The sequence below is a fragment of the Balaenoptera physalus genome (assembly GCF_965194825.1).
Source record: "Balaenoptera physalus genome assembly, chromosome: 5".
Lineage (NCBI taxonomy): Eukaryota > Metazoa > Chordata > Mammalia > Artiodactyla > Balaenopteridae > Balaenoptera > Balaenoptera physalus.
Window position 1 is genome coordinate 18,105,218 of NC_138884.1, and position 15,312 is coordinate 18,120,529.

A 15,312-nucleotide genomic window follows, 5' to 3' on the forward strand; every position below is an offset into this window, starting at 1 on the left:
AGAGGAAATCAAAAAATACCTAGAGACAAATGACAATGAAAACACGACGATCCAAGCCTATGGGATGCAGCAAAAGCAGTTCTAAGAGGGAAGTTTATAGCTATACAAGCCTACCTAAAGAAACAAGAAAAATCTCAAGTAAACAATCTAACCTTACACCTAAAGGAACTAGAGAAAGAAGAACAAACAAAACCCAAAGTTAGCAGAAGGAAAAAAATCATAAAGATCAGAGGGGAAATAAATGAAATAGAAACAAGGAAAACAATAGCAAAGATCAATAAAACTAAAAGCTGGTTCTTTGAGAAGATAAACAAAATTGATGAGCCATTAGCCAGACTCATCAAGGAAAAGAGGGAGAGGACTCACTCAAATCAATAAAATTAGAAATGAAAAAGGACAAGTTACGACAGACACCGCAGAAATACAAAGCATCCTAAGAGACTACTACAAGCAACTCTATGCCAATAAAATGGACAACCTGGAAGAAATGGACAAATTCTTAGAAAGGTATAATCTTCCAAGACTGAACCAGAAAGAAACAAAAAATATGAACAGACCAATCACAAGAAATGAAATTCAAACTGTGATTAAAAATCTTCCAACAAACAAAAGTCCAGGACCAGATGGCTTCACAGGTGAATTCTATCAAACATTTAGAGAAGAGCTAACACCCATCTTATTTAGAGAAGAGCTAACACCCATCCTTCTCAAACTCTTCCAAAAAATTGCAGAGGAAGGAGCACTCCCAAACTCATTCTATGAGGCCACCATCACCCTGATACCAAAACCAGACAAAGATACTACAAAAAAAGAAAATTACAGATCAATATCACTGATGAATATAGATGCAAACATCCTCAACAAAATACTAGCCAACAGAATCCAACACCACATTAAAAGGATCATACACCATGATCAAGTGGGATTTATCCCAGGGATTCAAGGATTCTTCAAGATACGCAAATCAATCAATGTGATACACCATATTAACAAATTGAAGAAGAAAAACCATATGATCATCTCAATAGATGCAGAAAAAGCTTTTGACAAAATTCAACACCCATTTATGATAAAAACTCTCCAGAAACTGGGCATAGAGGGAACCTACCTCAACATAATAAAGGCCATATATGACAACCCACAGCAAACATCATTCTCAACAGTGAAAAACTGAAAGCATTTCCTCTAAGATCAGGAATGAGACAAGGATGTCCACTCTCACCACTATTATTCAACATAGTTTTGGAAGTCCTAGCCACGGCAATCAGAGAAGAAAAAGAAATGAAAGGAATACAAATTGGAAAAGAAGAAGTAAAACTGTCACTGTTTGCAGATGACATGATACTATACATAGAGAATCCTAAAAATGCCACCAGAAAACTACTAGAGCTAATCAATGAATTTGGTAAAGTTGCAGGATACAAAATTAATGCACAGAAATCTCTTGCATTCCTATACACTAATGATGAAAAATCTGAAAGAGAAATTATGGAAACACTCTCATTTACCATTGCAACAAAAAGAATAAAATACCTAGGAATAAACCTACTAAGGGAGACGAAAGACCTGTATGCAGAAAACTATAAGACACTGATGAAAGAAATTAAAGATGATACCAACAGATGGAGAGACATACCATGTTCTTGGATTGGAAGAATCAATATTGTGAAAATGACTATACTACCCAAAGCAATCTACAGATTCAATGCAATCCCTATCAAATTACCAAGGGCATTTTTTACAGAGCTAGAACAAATCATCTTAAAATTTGTATGGAGACACAAAAGACCCCTAATAGCCAAAGCAGTCTTGAGGGAAAAAAACGGAGCTGGAGGAATCAGACTCCCTGACTTCAGACCATACTACAAAGCTACAATAATCAACACAATATGGTACTGGCACAAAAACAGAAACATAGATTAATGGAACAAGATAGAAAGCCCAGAGATAAACTCATGCACCTATGGTCAACTAATCTATGACAAAGGAGGCAAAGATATACAATGGAGAAAAGTCAGTCTCTTCAATAAGTGGTGCTGGGAAAACTGGACAGCTACATGTAAAAGAATGAAATTAGAATACTCCCTAACACCATACACAAAACTAAACTCAAAATGGATTCGAGACCTAAATGTAAGACCAGACACTATAAAACTCTTAGAGGAAAACATAGGAAGAACACTCTTTGACATAAATCACAGCAAGATCTTTTTTGATCCACCTCCTAGAGTAATGGAAATAAAAACAAAAATAAACAAATGGGACCTAATGAAACTTCAAAGCTTTTGCACAGCAAAGGAAACCATAAACAAGACAAAAAGACAACCCTCAGAATGGGAGAAAATATTTGCAAACGAATCAACGGACAAAGGATTAATCTCCAAAATATATGAACAGCTCATTCAGCTCAATATTAAAGAAACAAAGAACCCAATCCAAAAATGGGCAGAAGACCTAAATAGACATTTCTCCAAAAAAGACATACAGATGGCCAAGAAGCACATGAAAAGCGGCTCAACATCACTAATTATTAGAGAAATGCAAACCAAAACTACAATGAGGTATCACCTCACACCAGTTAGAATGGGCATCATCAGAAAATGTACAAACAACAAATGCTGGAGAGGGTGTGGAGAAAAGGGAACCCTCTTGCACTGTTGGTGGGAATGTAAATTGATACAGCCACTATGGAGAACAGTATGGAGGGTCCTTAAAAAACTAAACATAGAATTTCCATATGATCCAGCAATCCCACTACTGGGCATATACCCAGAGAAACCCGTAATTCAAAAAGACACATGCACCCCAATGTTCACTGCAGCACTATTTGCAATAGCCTGGTCATGGAAGCAACCTAAATGCCCATTGACAGACGAATGGATAAAGAAGTTGTGGTACATATATACAATGGAATATTACTCAGCCATAAAAAGGAACGAAATTGAGTCATTTGTTGAGACGTGGATGGATCTAGAGACTGTCATACAGAGTGAAGTAAGTCAGAAAGAGAAAAACAAATATCGTATATTAACGCATGTATGTGGAACCTACAAAAATGGTACAGATGAACTGGTTTGCAGGGCAGAAGTTGAGACACAGATGTAGAGAACAAACGTATGGACACCAAGGGGGGAAAACCGTGGTGGGGTAGAGATGGTGGTGTGCTGAATTGGGCGATTGGGATTGACATGTATACACTGATGTGTATAAAACTGATGACTGATTAAAAAAATATATATATTAATAACCTAATTTATCATCAGGTTATTTAAAATCATTAACCTAGCTTTTATCTTGGTAATAATCCTAAATTAGCAAAAGGTAAATAACACATGCAGATAATTATAATGTCTCTCCTTTAAGAAAAAAAAAAATTCAGTAAAAGCTTAGTTCCCTGCCTTTCACTTTAGGCACACTCCTGAAAGAGCAAACAGTCTATATTCACAGGATCTTGCTCTTTACCATCCATCCATTCTTCAATCCACCACCACCTTGCTATCTTCAATCAGTCCAGCCCACCAGAAGTGCTTTGCTAAAGTAACCACTGATCTCAAAATTCTGCAAAGTTCAGTGGACCATTTTCAGTTCTTATCATTATTAACCTACCCAAAGTATATAACACAGGTGGCACCTACTTTCTTAAAATGCATTCAACCTCTGGCTCCTGTGAGATCACTCTTCCCTATTCTGTTCCTACCATTTTTAATCCTCCTTGTTCCTTTCTTAGATTCCCCCTTCCTCCATTTATCTATTAAATGCTGTCAATCGCCCTGGTTCAATCCTCACCCTTTGTGGGTTATATAGCTAACCCAATGACTAATTACTAAATCTCCAGTCCAGATTTTTCTCAACTTTCTAACTGCCTTCAAAACATTTCTACCTATATAACAAATAGATGTGTAAAATAATGTGATTCCCGCACTCGTGCGTGCACACGTGCTTGCACGCACACATATACACACACACACAGTGTGTGGTATGCTTTCTGTATTTTCTCTAACTCTCTACAACACCATTCACACAGTATTCTAAGTGAGAAATCTAGAAGTCATCCGCAACTTCCTTGCCACTCATCCTCCCATATCAAACTAATCACTAGATAAAATCAATGCTAACATCCAGGTATATATTATCCCCTCATTTCACTATCTTAATACAGCCATTCACTATGTGAATCACTATGCATCACCTCATGAATTCTCCCTCCCTCCCCTTCCCCATATCCCATCCATTTGACTCATACCTTACTGTCCTATTTTTCTGAAATTACAAAACTGTCCATGAATCATCTGTTTAAAATATTTACTAGCTCATCATCACCTATAGATAAAAATAAAAACTGCTTTTCTCGAAACCTCAAGGCTTTGCACATCCTCTTTGCCTATAATTTCTACTCCATTTGACAAATACCTACTCATCCCTCAAGACACAACTCAAACATATTTTGGGATTCTTTTCTGACTTGTGTCATCCCCCAAGCAGAATCAATGGCTTTCTCTTCTGAAGTCTCACTGTACCTTATTTGGATATCACTGTATAATTCTTTATATATTTGTATCTTCCATCAATGTGTGAATTCCTTGATTCAGAAAACTTTGTACTATTCCTCATCTTTCTATCCACAGCATGGAGTAGGTGTTCAATCAATACGCATTAAATAAGTAATAGGGGACTTCCCTGGTGGCACAGTGGTTAAGAATCCACCTGCCAATGCAGGGGACACGGGTTCGATCCCTGGTCCAGGAAGATCCCACATGCCACGGAGCAACTAAGCCTGTGTGCCACAACTACTAAAGCCTGCCTGCCCTAGAGCCCGCACGCCGCAACTACAGAAGCCTGCACACTCTAGGGCCCACGTGCTGCAACTACTGAAGCCTGCGCACCTAGAGCCCGTGCTCCACAACAAGAGAAGCCACCGCAAATGAGAAGCCCGTGCACTGCAACGAAGAGTAGCCCCCCCGCTCGCCACAACTACAGAAACCCCGTGCATAGCAATGAAGACCCAACGCAGCCAAAAAAATAAAAATTTTTTAAAAAGTAATAACTATAACTTACTGAGTGTTAAGAAATGTCAAACACTGTGTTAAGCAGTGTCTGTGTGTGTGTGTGTATAATCACATTTCATTGAATTCTCACAATGACATTTTGTTATATTTTTATATATATTATTATTCATATTTTAGAGATTTAGAAGGAAAAATACATAGGCTTAGAATGGCAAAGTAACTTGCCCAAGGTCACACAACTAGTATGTAATGGAGCAAAAAACTGCAGCATGGTTCCAAAGCATGAACTCTTTACCACTAAACTATGAATAAATCTAAGAATGCTTTCTTTATTTTATAAAGTTCTTAAAATTTTACCATGAATGAGTGTGACTTCAGTATATATAAAACTCACTAATAATAGTACAAGCTATTATACAATTAAACCTGAACATATCAGATGCTCTTCCAAAGGACACTGAATCACTGTTTAAGCAATAAATAAATGTTTCCAACTTCAATCTCACAGCTTTTTTCACACAGTTTTGTCCATTTATATTTTAATGATTCAATCTTTTCCTCCAATCTTTCTTGACATCTGTTTTTTTCTTTTTGAAACCCATAATTTAAAAATTGGAAAAGTTTTTTTTAGAAAATAAGAAAAGTGATCACTCAGATTTCTGGATACAGTAACCATAATTCAAACAATTAATTTGTGTTTGGGGGAGAAAAACACATTTAATTGTGCTCAAGTCTTCCTAAATCTTTGTTTATCCTCAAATTTCAGCTCTTTCAAGGTCACCACTACATATTTCTAGCTGCAATAAGTTACCAAGTGTCTGTTATAATGCCCACAAATCAGGTAGTTTAATAAATGTTAAAGACTAGCAATGAAAAGTGAAAAGGTGAAATTTTCGCACCAGAAATATTGGAACAATCCACCCATAAGAGAAAATCATTAATAATAACGTAATGGCAGGCTTCAAAAAATAATCACAAAAGGCTATATATTATTTCTGCCTCTTACGTCCTTATTATTAATCTTTGTAGCATATTTTTGAAACTACAACTTTCTACTAGAGATCTACTTAATATCTACTCAAGAAAAGTACATTATTTTTTGGTATATTCTAATCCAGAAAAAAACCAAGTTTATAAATTACAACTTTAAAATATAACTTCTAAAATTCTCACAATTTTCATAAATTTATGTAGACAAATGAAGAGAAATGACAGCTCCATAACTTAGTTTGCAACCAGAATTTAAATAACATTTTGAAATATATAGTTCCAAGTTATATCAATGTGGCAGACCTTCCAAAGAACTAAAACTTCCCATTTAGGTTTTCTCAGGATAACTACAAGGCAAATTTTCATACCACATAATTTTTAACCATTTGTTTTAATGAATATGGGAAATGAATGAATATTTTCTGTCAATAAAGACCCAAAGTACTGGCGCCACCTAGTGAAATTTTACTCAGTTTTTTTAGCTGATCAGAAGCTATTACAGCAACTTCATAAGTTTTTTATTACAAAATCAAACAACTTCAATAGAAATAAGTTAAATGTTTTGTATATTAATGACATCATTAATGTTAAGGAGAATACTAACAAGAATTTTCATTGCCAAAGGCAAGACATATTCCTGTGGAAAGCATTCACTTTGAATAAAAGTTAATAGTTCTGTTTCTTAACAGAAGTTATCAGTAGAGTAAAATGCCAGAATGCATTCAAGATATATTGAAACAATACTGTGTATAAAACAGAATTAAACAGATTTCAAGGATATGATAAATAAAAAACACAATCATTCATATTATGTTCATATTATTATATATCATATTTTGTTGTACCATCAGAAAATGCTTACATCCAAAGACAGAGCACTTACTTGCCTAATTATTTTATTGCTTTAAAACTTATCCTTCGAAGGCAATATTATAAAAGGAAAAACCTAAGCATTCTTTCTCTAAATTAAAATTTTAAAATAAAACTGCCCATTTTTCACATCTGTAATCATTCATTCAAAAAAGATTATTAAACATTATGTATCTCACTCCACTAACTACAGGAATACAAAAGAAAAAAAAAGTAGAATTAAACATTCTTGTCCTCTAAGAATAATGGTTTAATTGGGGACATAAGATAAAAACATTTTTTTTAAAAAAAGACTCCATATACAAGAAATAGTTATTCAGCCTTGAACGAAGATGGAGGAGTAGAAGGATGTGCTCTCACTCCTGCTTGCAAGAACACTAGAATCACAACTAGCTGCTGGACAGTCATCAACAGGAAGACACTGGAACTCACCAAAAAAGATACCCCACATCCAAAGACAAAGGAGAAGCCACAATGAGATGGTAGGAGGGGTGCAATCACAGTAAAATCAAATCCCATAATGGCTGGGTGGGTGACTCACAGACTGGAGAACACTTAGACCACAGAAGTCCACCCACTGGAGTGAAGGTTCTGAGCCCCACGTCAGGCTTCCCAACCTGGAGGTCTGGCAACGGGAGGAGGAATTCATAGAGAATCAGACTTTGAAGCCTAGTGGGATTTGATTGCAGGACTTCAACAGGACTGTGGGAAACAGAGACTCCACTCTTGGAGGGCACACACAAAGTAGTGTGCGCATCGGGACCCAGGGGAAAGAGCAGTGACCCCAGAGGAGACTGAACCAGAACTACCTGCTAGTGTTGGAGGGTCTCCTGCAGAGGTGGGGGGGTGGGGGCGGGGGCTGTGGCTCACCAAGGGACAAGGACACTGCCAGCAGAAGTTCTGGGAAGTACTCCTTGGCAAGAGCCCTCCCAGAGTCTGCCATTAGCCCCACCAAAGAGCCCAGGTAGGCTCCAGTGTTGGGTTGCCTCAGGCCAAACAACCAACAGGGAGGGTACCCAGCCCCACCCATCAGCAGTCAAACGGATTAGAGTTTTACTGAGCTCTGCCCACCAGAGCAACAGTCAGCTCTACCCACCACCAGTCCCTCCCATCAGGAAACTTGTACAAGCCTCTTAGATAGCCTCATCCACCAGAGGGCAAACAGCAGAAGCAAGAAGAACTACAATCCTGCAGCCTGTGGAACAAAAACCACATTCACAGAAAGATACACAAGATGAAAAGGCAGAGGGCTATGTACCAGATAAAGGAACAAGATAAAACCCCAGAAAAACAACTAAATGAAGTGGAGATACACAACCTTCCAGGAAAAGAATTCAGAATAATGATAGTGAAGATGATCCAGGACCTCGGGAAAAGAATGGAGGCAAAGATTGAGAAGATGCAAGAAATGTTTAACAAAGACCTAGAAGAATTAAAGAACAAACAAACAGACATGAATAATACAATAACTGAAATGAAAAATACACTAGAAGCAATCAATAGCAGAATAACTAAGGCAGAAGAACGGATAAGTGACCTGGAAGACAGAATGGTGAAATTCACTGCTATGGAACAGAATAAAGAAAAAAGAATGAAAAGAAATGAAGACAGCCTAAGGGACCTCTGGGACAACATTAAATGCAACAACATTTGCATTATGGGGTCCCAGAAGGAAAAGAGAGAGAGAAAGGACCAGAGAAAATATTTGAAGAGATTATAGTCAAAAACTTCCCTAACATGGGAAAGGAAATAGCCACCCAAGTCCAGGAAGCGCAGAGAGTCCCATACAGGATAAACCCAAGGAGAAACACGCCGAGACACATAGTAATCAAATTGACAAAAATTAAAGACAAACAAAAATTATTGAAAACAGCAAGGGAAAATGACAAATAACATACAAGGGAACTCCCATAAGGTTAACAGCTGATTTCTCACCAGAAACTCTACAAGCCAGAAGGGAGTGGCATGACATATTTTAAGTGATGAAAGAACCTACAACCAAGATTACTCTACCCGGAAAGGATCTCATTCAGATTTGACTGAGAAATCAAAAGCTTTATAGACAAGCAAAAGCTAACAGAATTCAGCACCACCAAACCAGCTTTACAACAAATGCTAAAGGAACTTCTCTAAGTGGGAAAAACAGAGAAGAAAAGGACCTACAAAAACAAACTCAAAACAATTAAGAAAATGGTCATAGGAACATACACATCGATAACTACCTTAAACATGAATGGATTAAATGCTCCAACCAAAAGACACAGGCTTGCTGAATGGATACAAAAACAAGACCCATATCTATGCTGTCTACAAGAGACCCACTTCAGACCTAGGGACACATACAGACTGAAAGTGAGGGGATGGTAAAAGATATTCAATGCAAATGGAACTCAAAAGAAAGCTGGAGTAGCAATACTCATATCAGATAAAATAGACTTTAAAATAAAGAATGTTACAAGACACAAGGAGCAACACTATATAATGACCAAGGGATCAATCCATGAAGAACATATAACAATTATAAATATATATGCACCCAACATAGGAGGACCTCAATACATAAGGCAACTGCTAACAGCTATAAAAGAGGAAATCGACAGTAACACAATAATAGTGGGGGACTTTAACACCTCACTTACACCAATGGACAGATCATCCAAAATGAAAATAAATAAGGAAACAGAAGCTTTAAATGACACAATAGACCAGATAGATTTAATTGATATTTATAGGACATTCCATCCAAAAACAGCAGATTACACTTTCTTCTCAAGTGCGCATGGAACATTCTCCAGGATAGATCACATCTTGGTCACAAATCAAGCCTCAGTAAATTTAAGAAAATTGAAATCATATCAAGTATCTTTTCTGACCACAATGCTATGAGATTAGAAATCAATTACAGGGAAAAATCGTAAAAAGCACAAACACATGGAGGCTAAACAATACGTTACTAAATAACCAAGAGATCACTGAAGAAATCAAAGAGGAAATCAAAAAATACCTAGAGACAAATGACAATGAAAACATGATGATCCAAAACCTATGGGATGCAGCAAAAGCAGTTCTAACAGGGAAGTTTATAGCAATACAAGCCTACTTCAAGAAAGAAGAAAAACCTCAAATAAACAATCTAACCTTACACCTAAAGGAACTAGAGAACGAAGAACAAACAAAACCCAAAGTTAGTAGAAGGAAAGAAATCATAAAGGTTAGAGCAGAAATGAATGAAATAGAAACAAAGAAAACAATAGCAAAGATCAATAAAACTAAAAGCTAATTCTTTGAGAAGATAGAAAAAAATCATAAACCATTAGCCAGACTCATCAAGGAAAAGAGGGAGAGGACTCAAATCAATAAAATTAGAAATTAAAAAGGAGAAGTCATAACAGACACTGCAGAAATACAAAGCATCCTAAGAGACTACTTCAAGCAACTCTATGCCAATAAAATGGACAAATTCTTAGAAAGGTATAACCTTCCAAGACTGAACCAGGAAGACATAGAAAATATGAACAGAACAATCACAAGTAATAAAATTAAAACTGTGATTAAAAATCTTCCAAGAAACAAAAGTCCAGGACCAGACGGCTTCACAGGTGAATTCTAGCAAACATTTAGAGAAGAGCTAACACACATCCTTCTCAAATTCTTCCAAAAAACTGCAGAGGAAGGAACACTCTCAAACTCATTCTATGAGGCCACCATCACTCTGATACCAAAACCAGACAAAGATACTTCAAAAAAAAAAAATTACAGACCAACCTCACTGATGAATATAGATGCAAAAATCCTCAACAAAATACTAGCCAACAGAATCCAACAATACATTAAAAGGATCATACCCCATGATCAAGTGTGATTATCCCAGGGATGCAAGGATTCTTCAATATATGCAAATCAATCAATGTGATACACCATATTAACAAATTGAAGAAGAAAAACCATATGATCATCTCAATAGATGCAGAGAAAGCTTTTGACAAAATTCAACACCCATTTATGATAAAATCTCTCCAGAAAGTGGGCACAGAGGGAACCTACCTCAACATAATAAAGGCCACGTATGACAAACCCACAGCAAACATCATTCAAAATGGTGAAAAACTGAAAGCATTTCCTCTAAGATCTGAAACAGGACAATGATGTCCACTTTCACCACTATTATTCAACATAGTTTTGGAAGTCCTAGCCACAGCAATCAGAGAAGAAAAAGAAATAAAAGGAATACAAATTGGAAAAGAAGAAGTAAAACTGTCACTGTTTGCAGATGACATGATACCATACATAGAGAATCCTAAAGATGCCACCAGAAAACTACTAGAACTAATCAATGAATTTGGTAAAGTTGCAGGATACAAAATTAATGCACAGAAATCTCTTGCATTCCTATACACTAATGATTTAAAATCTGAAAGAGAAATTAAGGAAACACTCCCATTTGCCATTGCAACAAAAAGAATAAAATACCTAGGAATAAACCTACCTAGAGAGACAAAAGACCTGTATGCAGAAAACTATAAGACACTGATGAAAGAAATTAAAGATGATACCAACAGATGGAGAGATATACCATGTTTTTGGATTGGAAGAATCAATATTGTGAAAATGACTATACTACCCAAAGCAATCTACAGATTCAATGCAATCCCTATCAAATTACCAATGGCATTTTTTACAGAACTAGAACAAAAAATCTTAAAATTTGTATGGAGACACAAAAGACCCCAAATAGCCAAAGCAGTCTTGAGGGAAAAAAACAGAGCTGGAGGAATCAGACTCCCTGACTTCAGACCATATTACAAAGCTACAGTAATCAAGACAGTATAGTACTGGCACAAAAACAGAAATATAGATAAATGGAACAGGATAGAAAGCTCGGAGATAAACCCATGCACCTATGGTCAACTAATCTATGACAAAGGAGGCAAGGATATACAATGGAGAAAAGACTCTCTTCAATAAGTGGTGCTGGGAAAACTGGACAGCTACATGTAAAAGAATGAAATTAGAACACTCCCTAACACCATAAACAAAAATAAACTCAAAATGGATTAGAGACCTAAATGTAAGACCAGGCACTATAAATCTCTTAGAGGAAAACATAGAAAGAACACTCTTTGACATAAATCTCAGCAAGATCTTTTTTGATCCACCTCCTAGAGTAATGGAAATAAAAACAAAAATAAACAAATGGGACCTAATGAAACTCAAAAGCATTTGCAAAGCAACGGAAACTACAAACAAGATGAAAAGACAACCCGCAGAATGGGAGAAAATATTTGCAAGCAAATCAACAGACAAAGGATTAATCTGCAAAATATATATGCAGCTCAATGTTAAAAACACAAACAACCCAGTCCAAAAATGGGCAGAAGTCCTAAATAGACATTTCTCCATAGAAGACATACAGATGGCCAAGAAGCACATGAAAAGCTGCTCAATATCATTAATTATTAGAGAAATGCAAATCAAAACTACAATGAGGTATCACCTCCCACTGGTTAGAATGGGCATCATCAGAAAGTCTACAAACAGCAAATGCTGGAGAGAGTGTGGAGAAAAGGGAACCCTCTTGCACTGTTGGTGGGAATGTAAATTGATACAGCCACTATGGAGAACAGTATGGAAGTTACTTAAAAATCTAAAAATAGAATTACCATATGACCCGGCAATCCCACTACTGGGCATATACCCAGAGAAAACCATAATTCAAAAAGACACATGCACCCCAATGTTCATTGCAGCACTATTTACAATAGCCAGATCATGGATGCAACCTAAATGCCATCAACAGACAAATGGATAAAGAAGATGTGCTACCTATATACAATGGAATATTACTCAGCCATAAAAAGGAACGAAATTGGTTTATTTGTAGAGACGTGGGTGAATCTAGAGACTGTCATACAGAGTGAAGTAAGTCAGAAAGAGAAAAACAAATATCGTATATTAACTCATATATATGGAACCTAGAAAAATGGTACAGATGAACAGGTTTGCAGGGCTGAAATTGAGACACAGATGTAGACAACAAACATATGGACACCAAGGGGGGAAAGCAGCGGGAGGGGGGTGTGATTAATTGGGAGATTGGGATTGGCATGTATACACTAATATGTATAAAATGTATAACTAATAAGCACATGCTATATTAAAAAATAAATACAATTCAAAAATTAAAAAAAAAAAATTCACAAACCTCTAGCCAGGCAAACTAAGAAACAAGAGAGAGGATACAAATTACTGATACCAGAAATGAAGGAGGGGACATCACTACAGTTCCCATATACATTAAAAGAATAAAGGAATACTATGAACAATTCTATGCCCATAAATTTGATAACCTAGATGAAAAGGACCAATTTCTTAAAAGACTCAATCTCCCAAATTCTCATGAGAAGAAATAGATGATCTGAATAAGCCTATGCCTATTCAAAAAATCAAGTCAATAATTCATAACCTTCCAAAACAAAAAGCACCAGACCCAGATAGATTCACTGGTGAATTCTACCACACATTTAAGGGAAAAAATTATACCAATCTCTACAATGTCTTTCAGAAGATATAAGCAGAGGGTATACTTCCTAACTCATTTTATGAGGCCAGCATTATCTTAATACTAAAACCAGACAAACACATTACAAGAAAACCATAAACCAGTATCTCTCATGATTCTAAATTAACACTTTTTATCTTGTTTGAGATTTATAATTGTTATTCTATGAAACAATTGCATTATATTACTGTGTTATTGTATCTTTTTCTAATAGTTCTATAAGCAATATTTTTCCTTGCTGATTAATATTCAGGGGAAGACCGAGAAAATTCTTATTGAAATACTCACTGATTTCTCAACTGAGAGTCATTTATCCTTACTCTAAATGATCCATTTTGAAATGTTTACCCTATAAGCTTCAAGTTTTTAAGTTTAAATATACTAGAGGAAAAAAATCCAAGGTTTTTGTGCCTACAAGTTCCAAATAATTAAACTGAAACATAGCTACAAAAAATATTTAATGGCATTTAGATTTTTATATTAATAAATATACACTACCTAGAACAATGAAGATAAAAATCTTACTATGTACTAACCAGACTTCACCAAGAATATTATTCTTAGTTCTCAAAATCATATTTTAAGGAGAGAAAGATTCAAAAACTAATGAAGATCCCTAGATAACGTCAAAGGAAAATAAGTTATCCCGAAGCTAAATACTGAGAATAGTCGAAGATATTTAGAACATTTATCCTTACTAGAAAAGATTTAAAGGGAGATTTAAAAGAAGTCATAGGAAAAGGGAGAATAAATAGACAACAAGCAGGTAAATTTAGGTCAGTTTAAGAAGGAAATTGCAAGAAACAGAGTATTCCACTACTGAAACAAGAAACCTCAGGGGTATTGAGTTCTTTATCACAGGAGGTGTTCAAGCAGAGATAGCGATCAACTTGAAGGAAATTTTAAACACAGTTCCTCAGTTCCTTCCACAAAATTCACTGAGTGACAACTACCTACGAGTAACAGTAGAAGAGTACTCTGTGTGATAATAAGATTCAATGACCTTAAAATCTAGGAAGTAGATGAAATAGTTACTTTTCAACTTACCTTTTTTTCCTCCTGCAATATTATTACTTCATAAAGTCGTGGGAGATTTGAGCAATGATTTTGCTGTTGATCTTTCTTGATGTTAATATTTTCAAAATGCAGTGCCTTTTTCCTTTAGAAAATTTAGAAAAAAATTATTCTCAATTTCAAATATATAAATGCCTATATAAGTTAAGAGAATATTTTTACACCAACATTTCCTGCTTAAAAAGTATTCAATAAGATATCTGGGTGTGTTAGGCCAATATATCCTAAACTCTGTCAGATCTATTCATTTTTATGATCTGCGTTTTCCAATTCAGAGCATTAAAATATACCTATTCTAATAATGATTCCAAAAAGAAAACAAAATGTGGGATTTATGTCATGAGTTTAAATAAAAAGCTACCAAAAAAAGTTTCCCGTGTAGTTTATTCACCATAAAAGGTCTTTAAAGTTTCAAATCACTTGGTATTTCAACTATTAACTAAAATAAGGGGAAAATAGTCAATGCTATTTATATCATAAAACAATCAGGAAAAGGGCATAAAGAAAGATCTTTGAAAATGAAAGGGAAGCTTACTTTCATTGAAATTTACACAAGTAAGAATAATAAACCAAGTAAGCAGTGAGTAACAGCCCAAGCTCTGGAGTCAGACAGCCTGATATGAATCCTAACATTGCTACCTACTAGCTATGTGACCTTACACAAATCACCCACCCTCTCTAAACTTCAGATCTGATTCTTCATCTGTGATTGGAAATAGTATTAACCAATTCTCAAGGTTGTAATGATTAAAGTGGATAATATGTGAAGTGTTTACTGCCATACAAAACCCATAGTAAGTATACAATAACTGC

The 15,312-nt window shown here is 35.7% G+C and overlaps 1 protein-coding gene across 8 annotated transcripts in view; it reads right to left on the reverse strand.

The window, feature by feature from the left end:
- STPG2 (sperm tail PG-rich repeat containing 2) overlaps positions 1–15,312 on the reverse strand; it is a gene marked incomplete at its 5' end in the record, with an annotated part of 608,527 nt that overhangs the window by 563,981 nt on the left and 29,234 nt on the right. For all 8 annotated transcript variants that reach the window (XR_014263584.1, XM_082461761.1, XM_082461759.1 and 5 more), the window contains one exon: positions 14,473–14,584. Coding sequence is in view for 7 of the 8 variants with exons in the window: in XM_082461761.1 (XP_082317887.1) it covers positions 14,473–14,584 (112 nt within the window). The remainder of the gene's footprint in view (positions 1–14,472; positions 14,585–15,312) is intronic.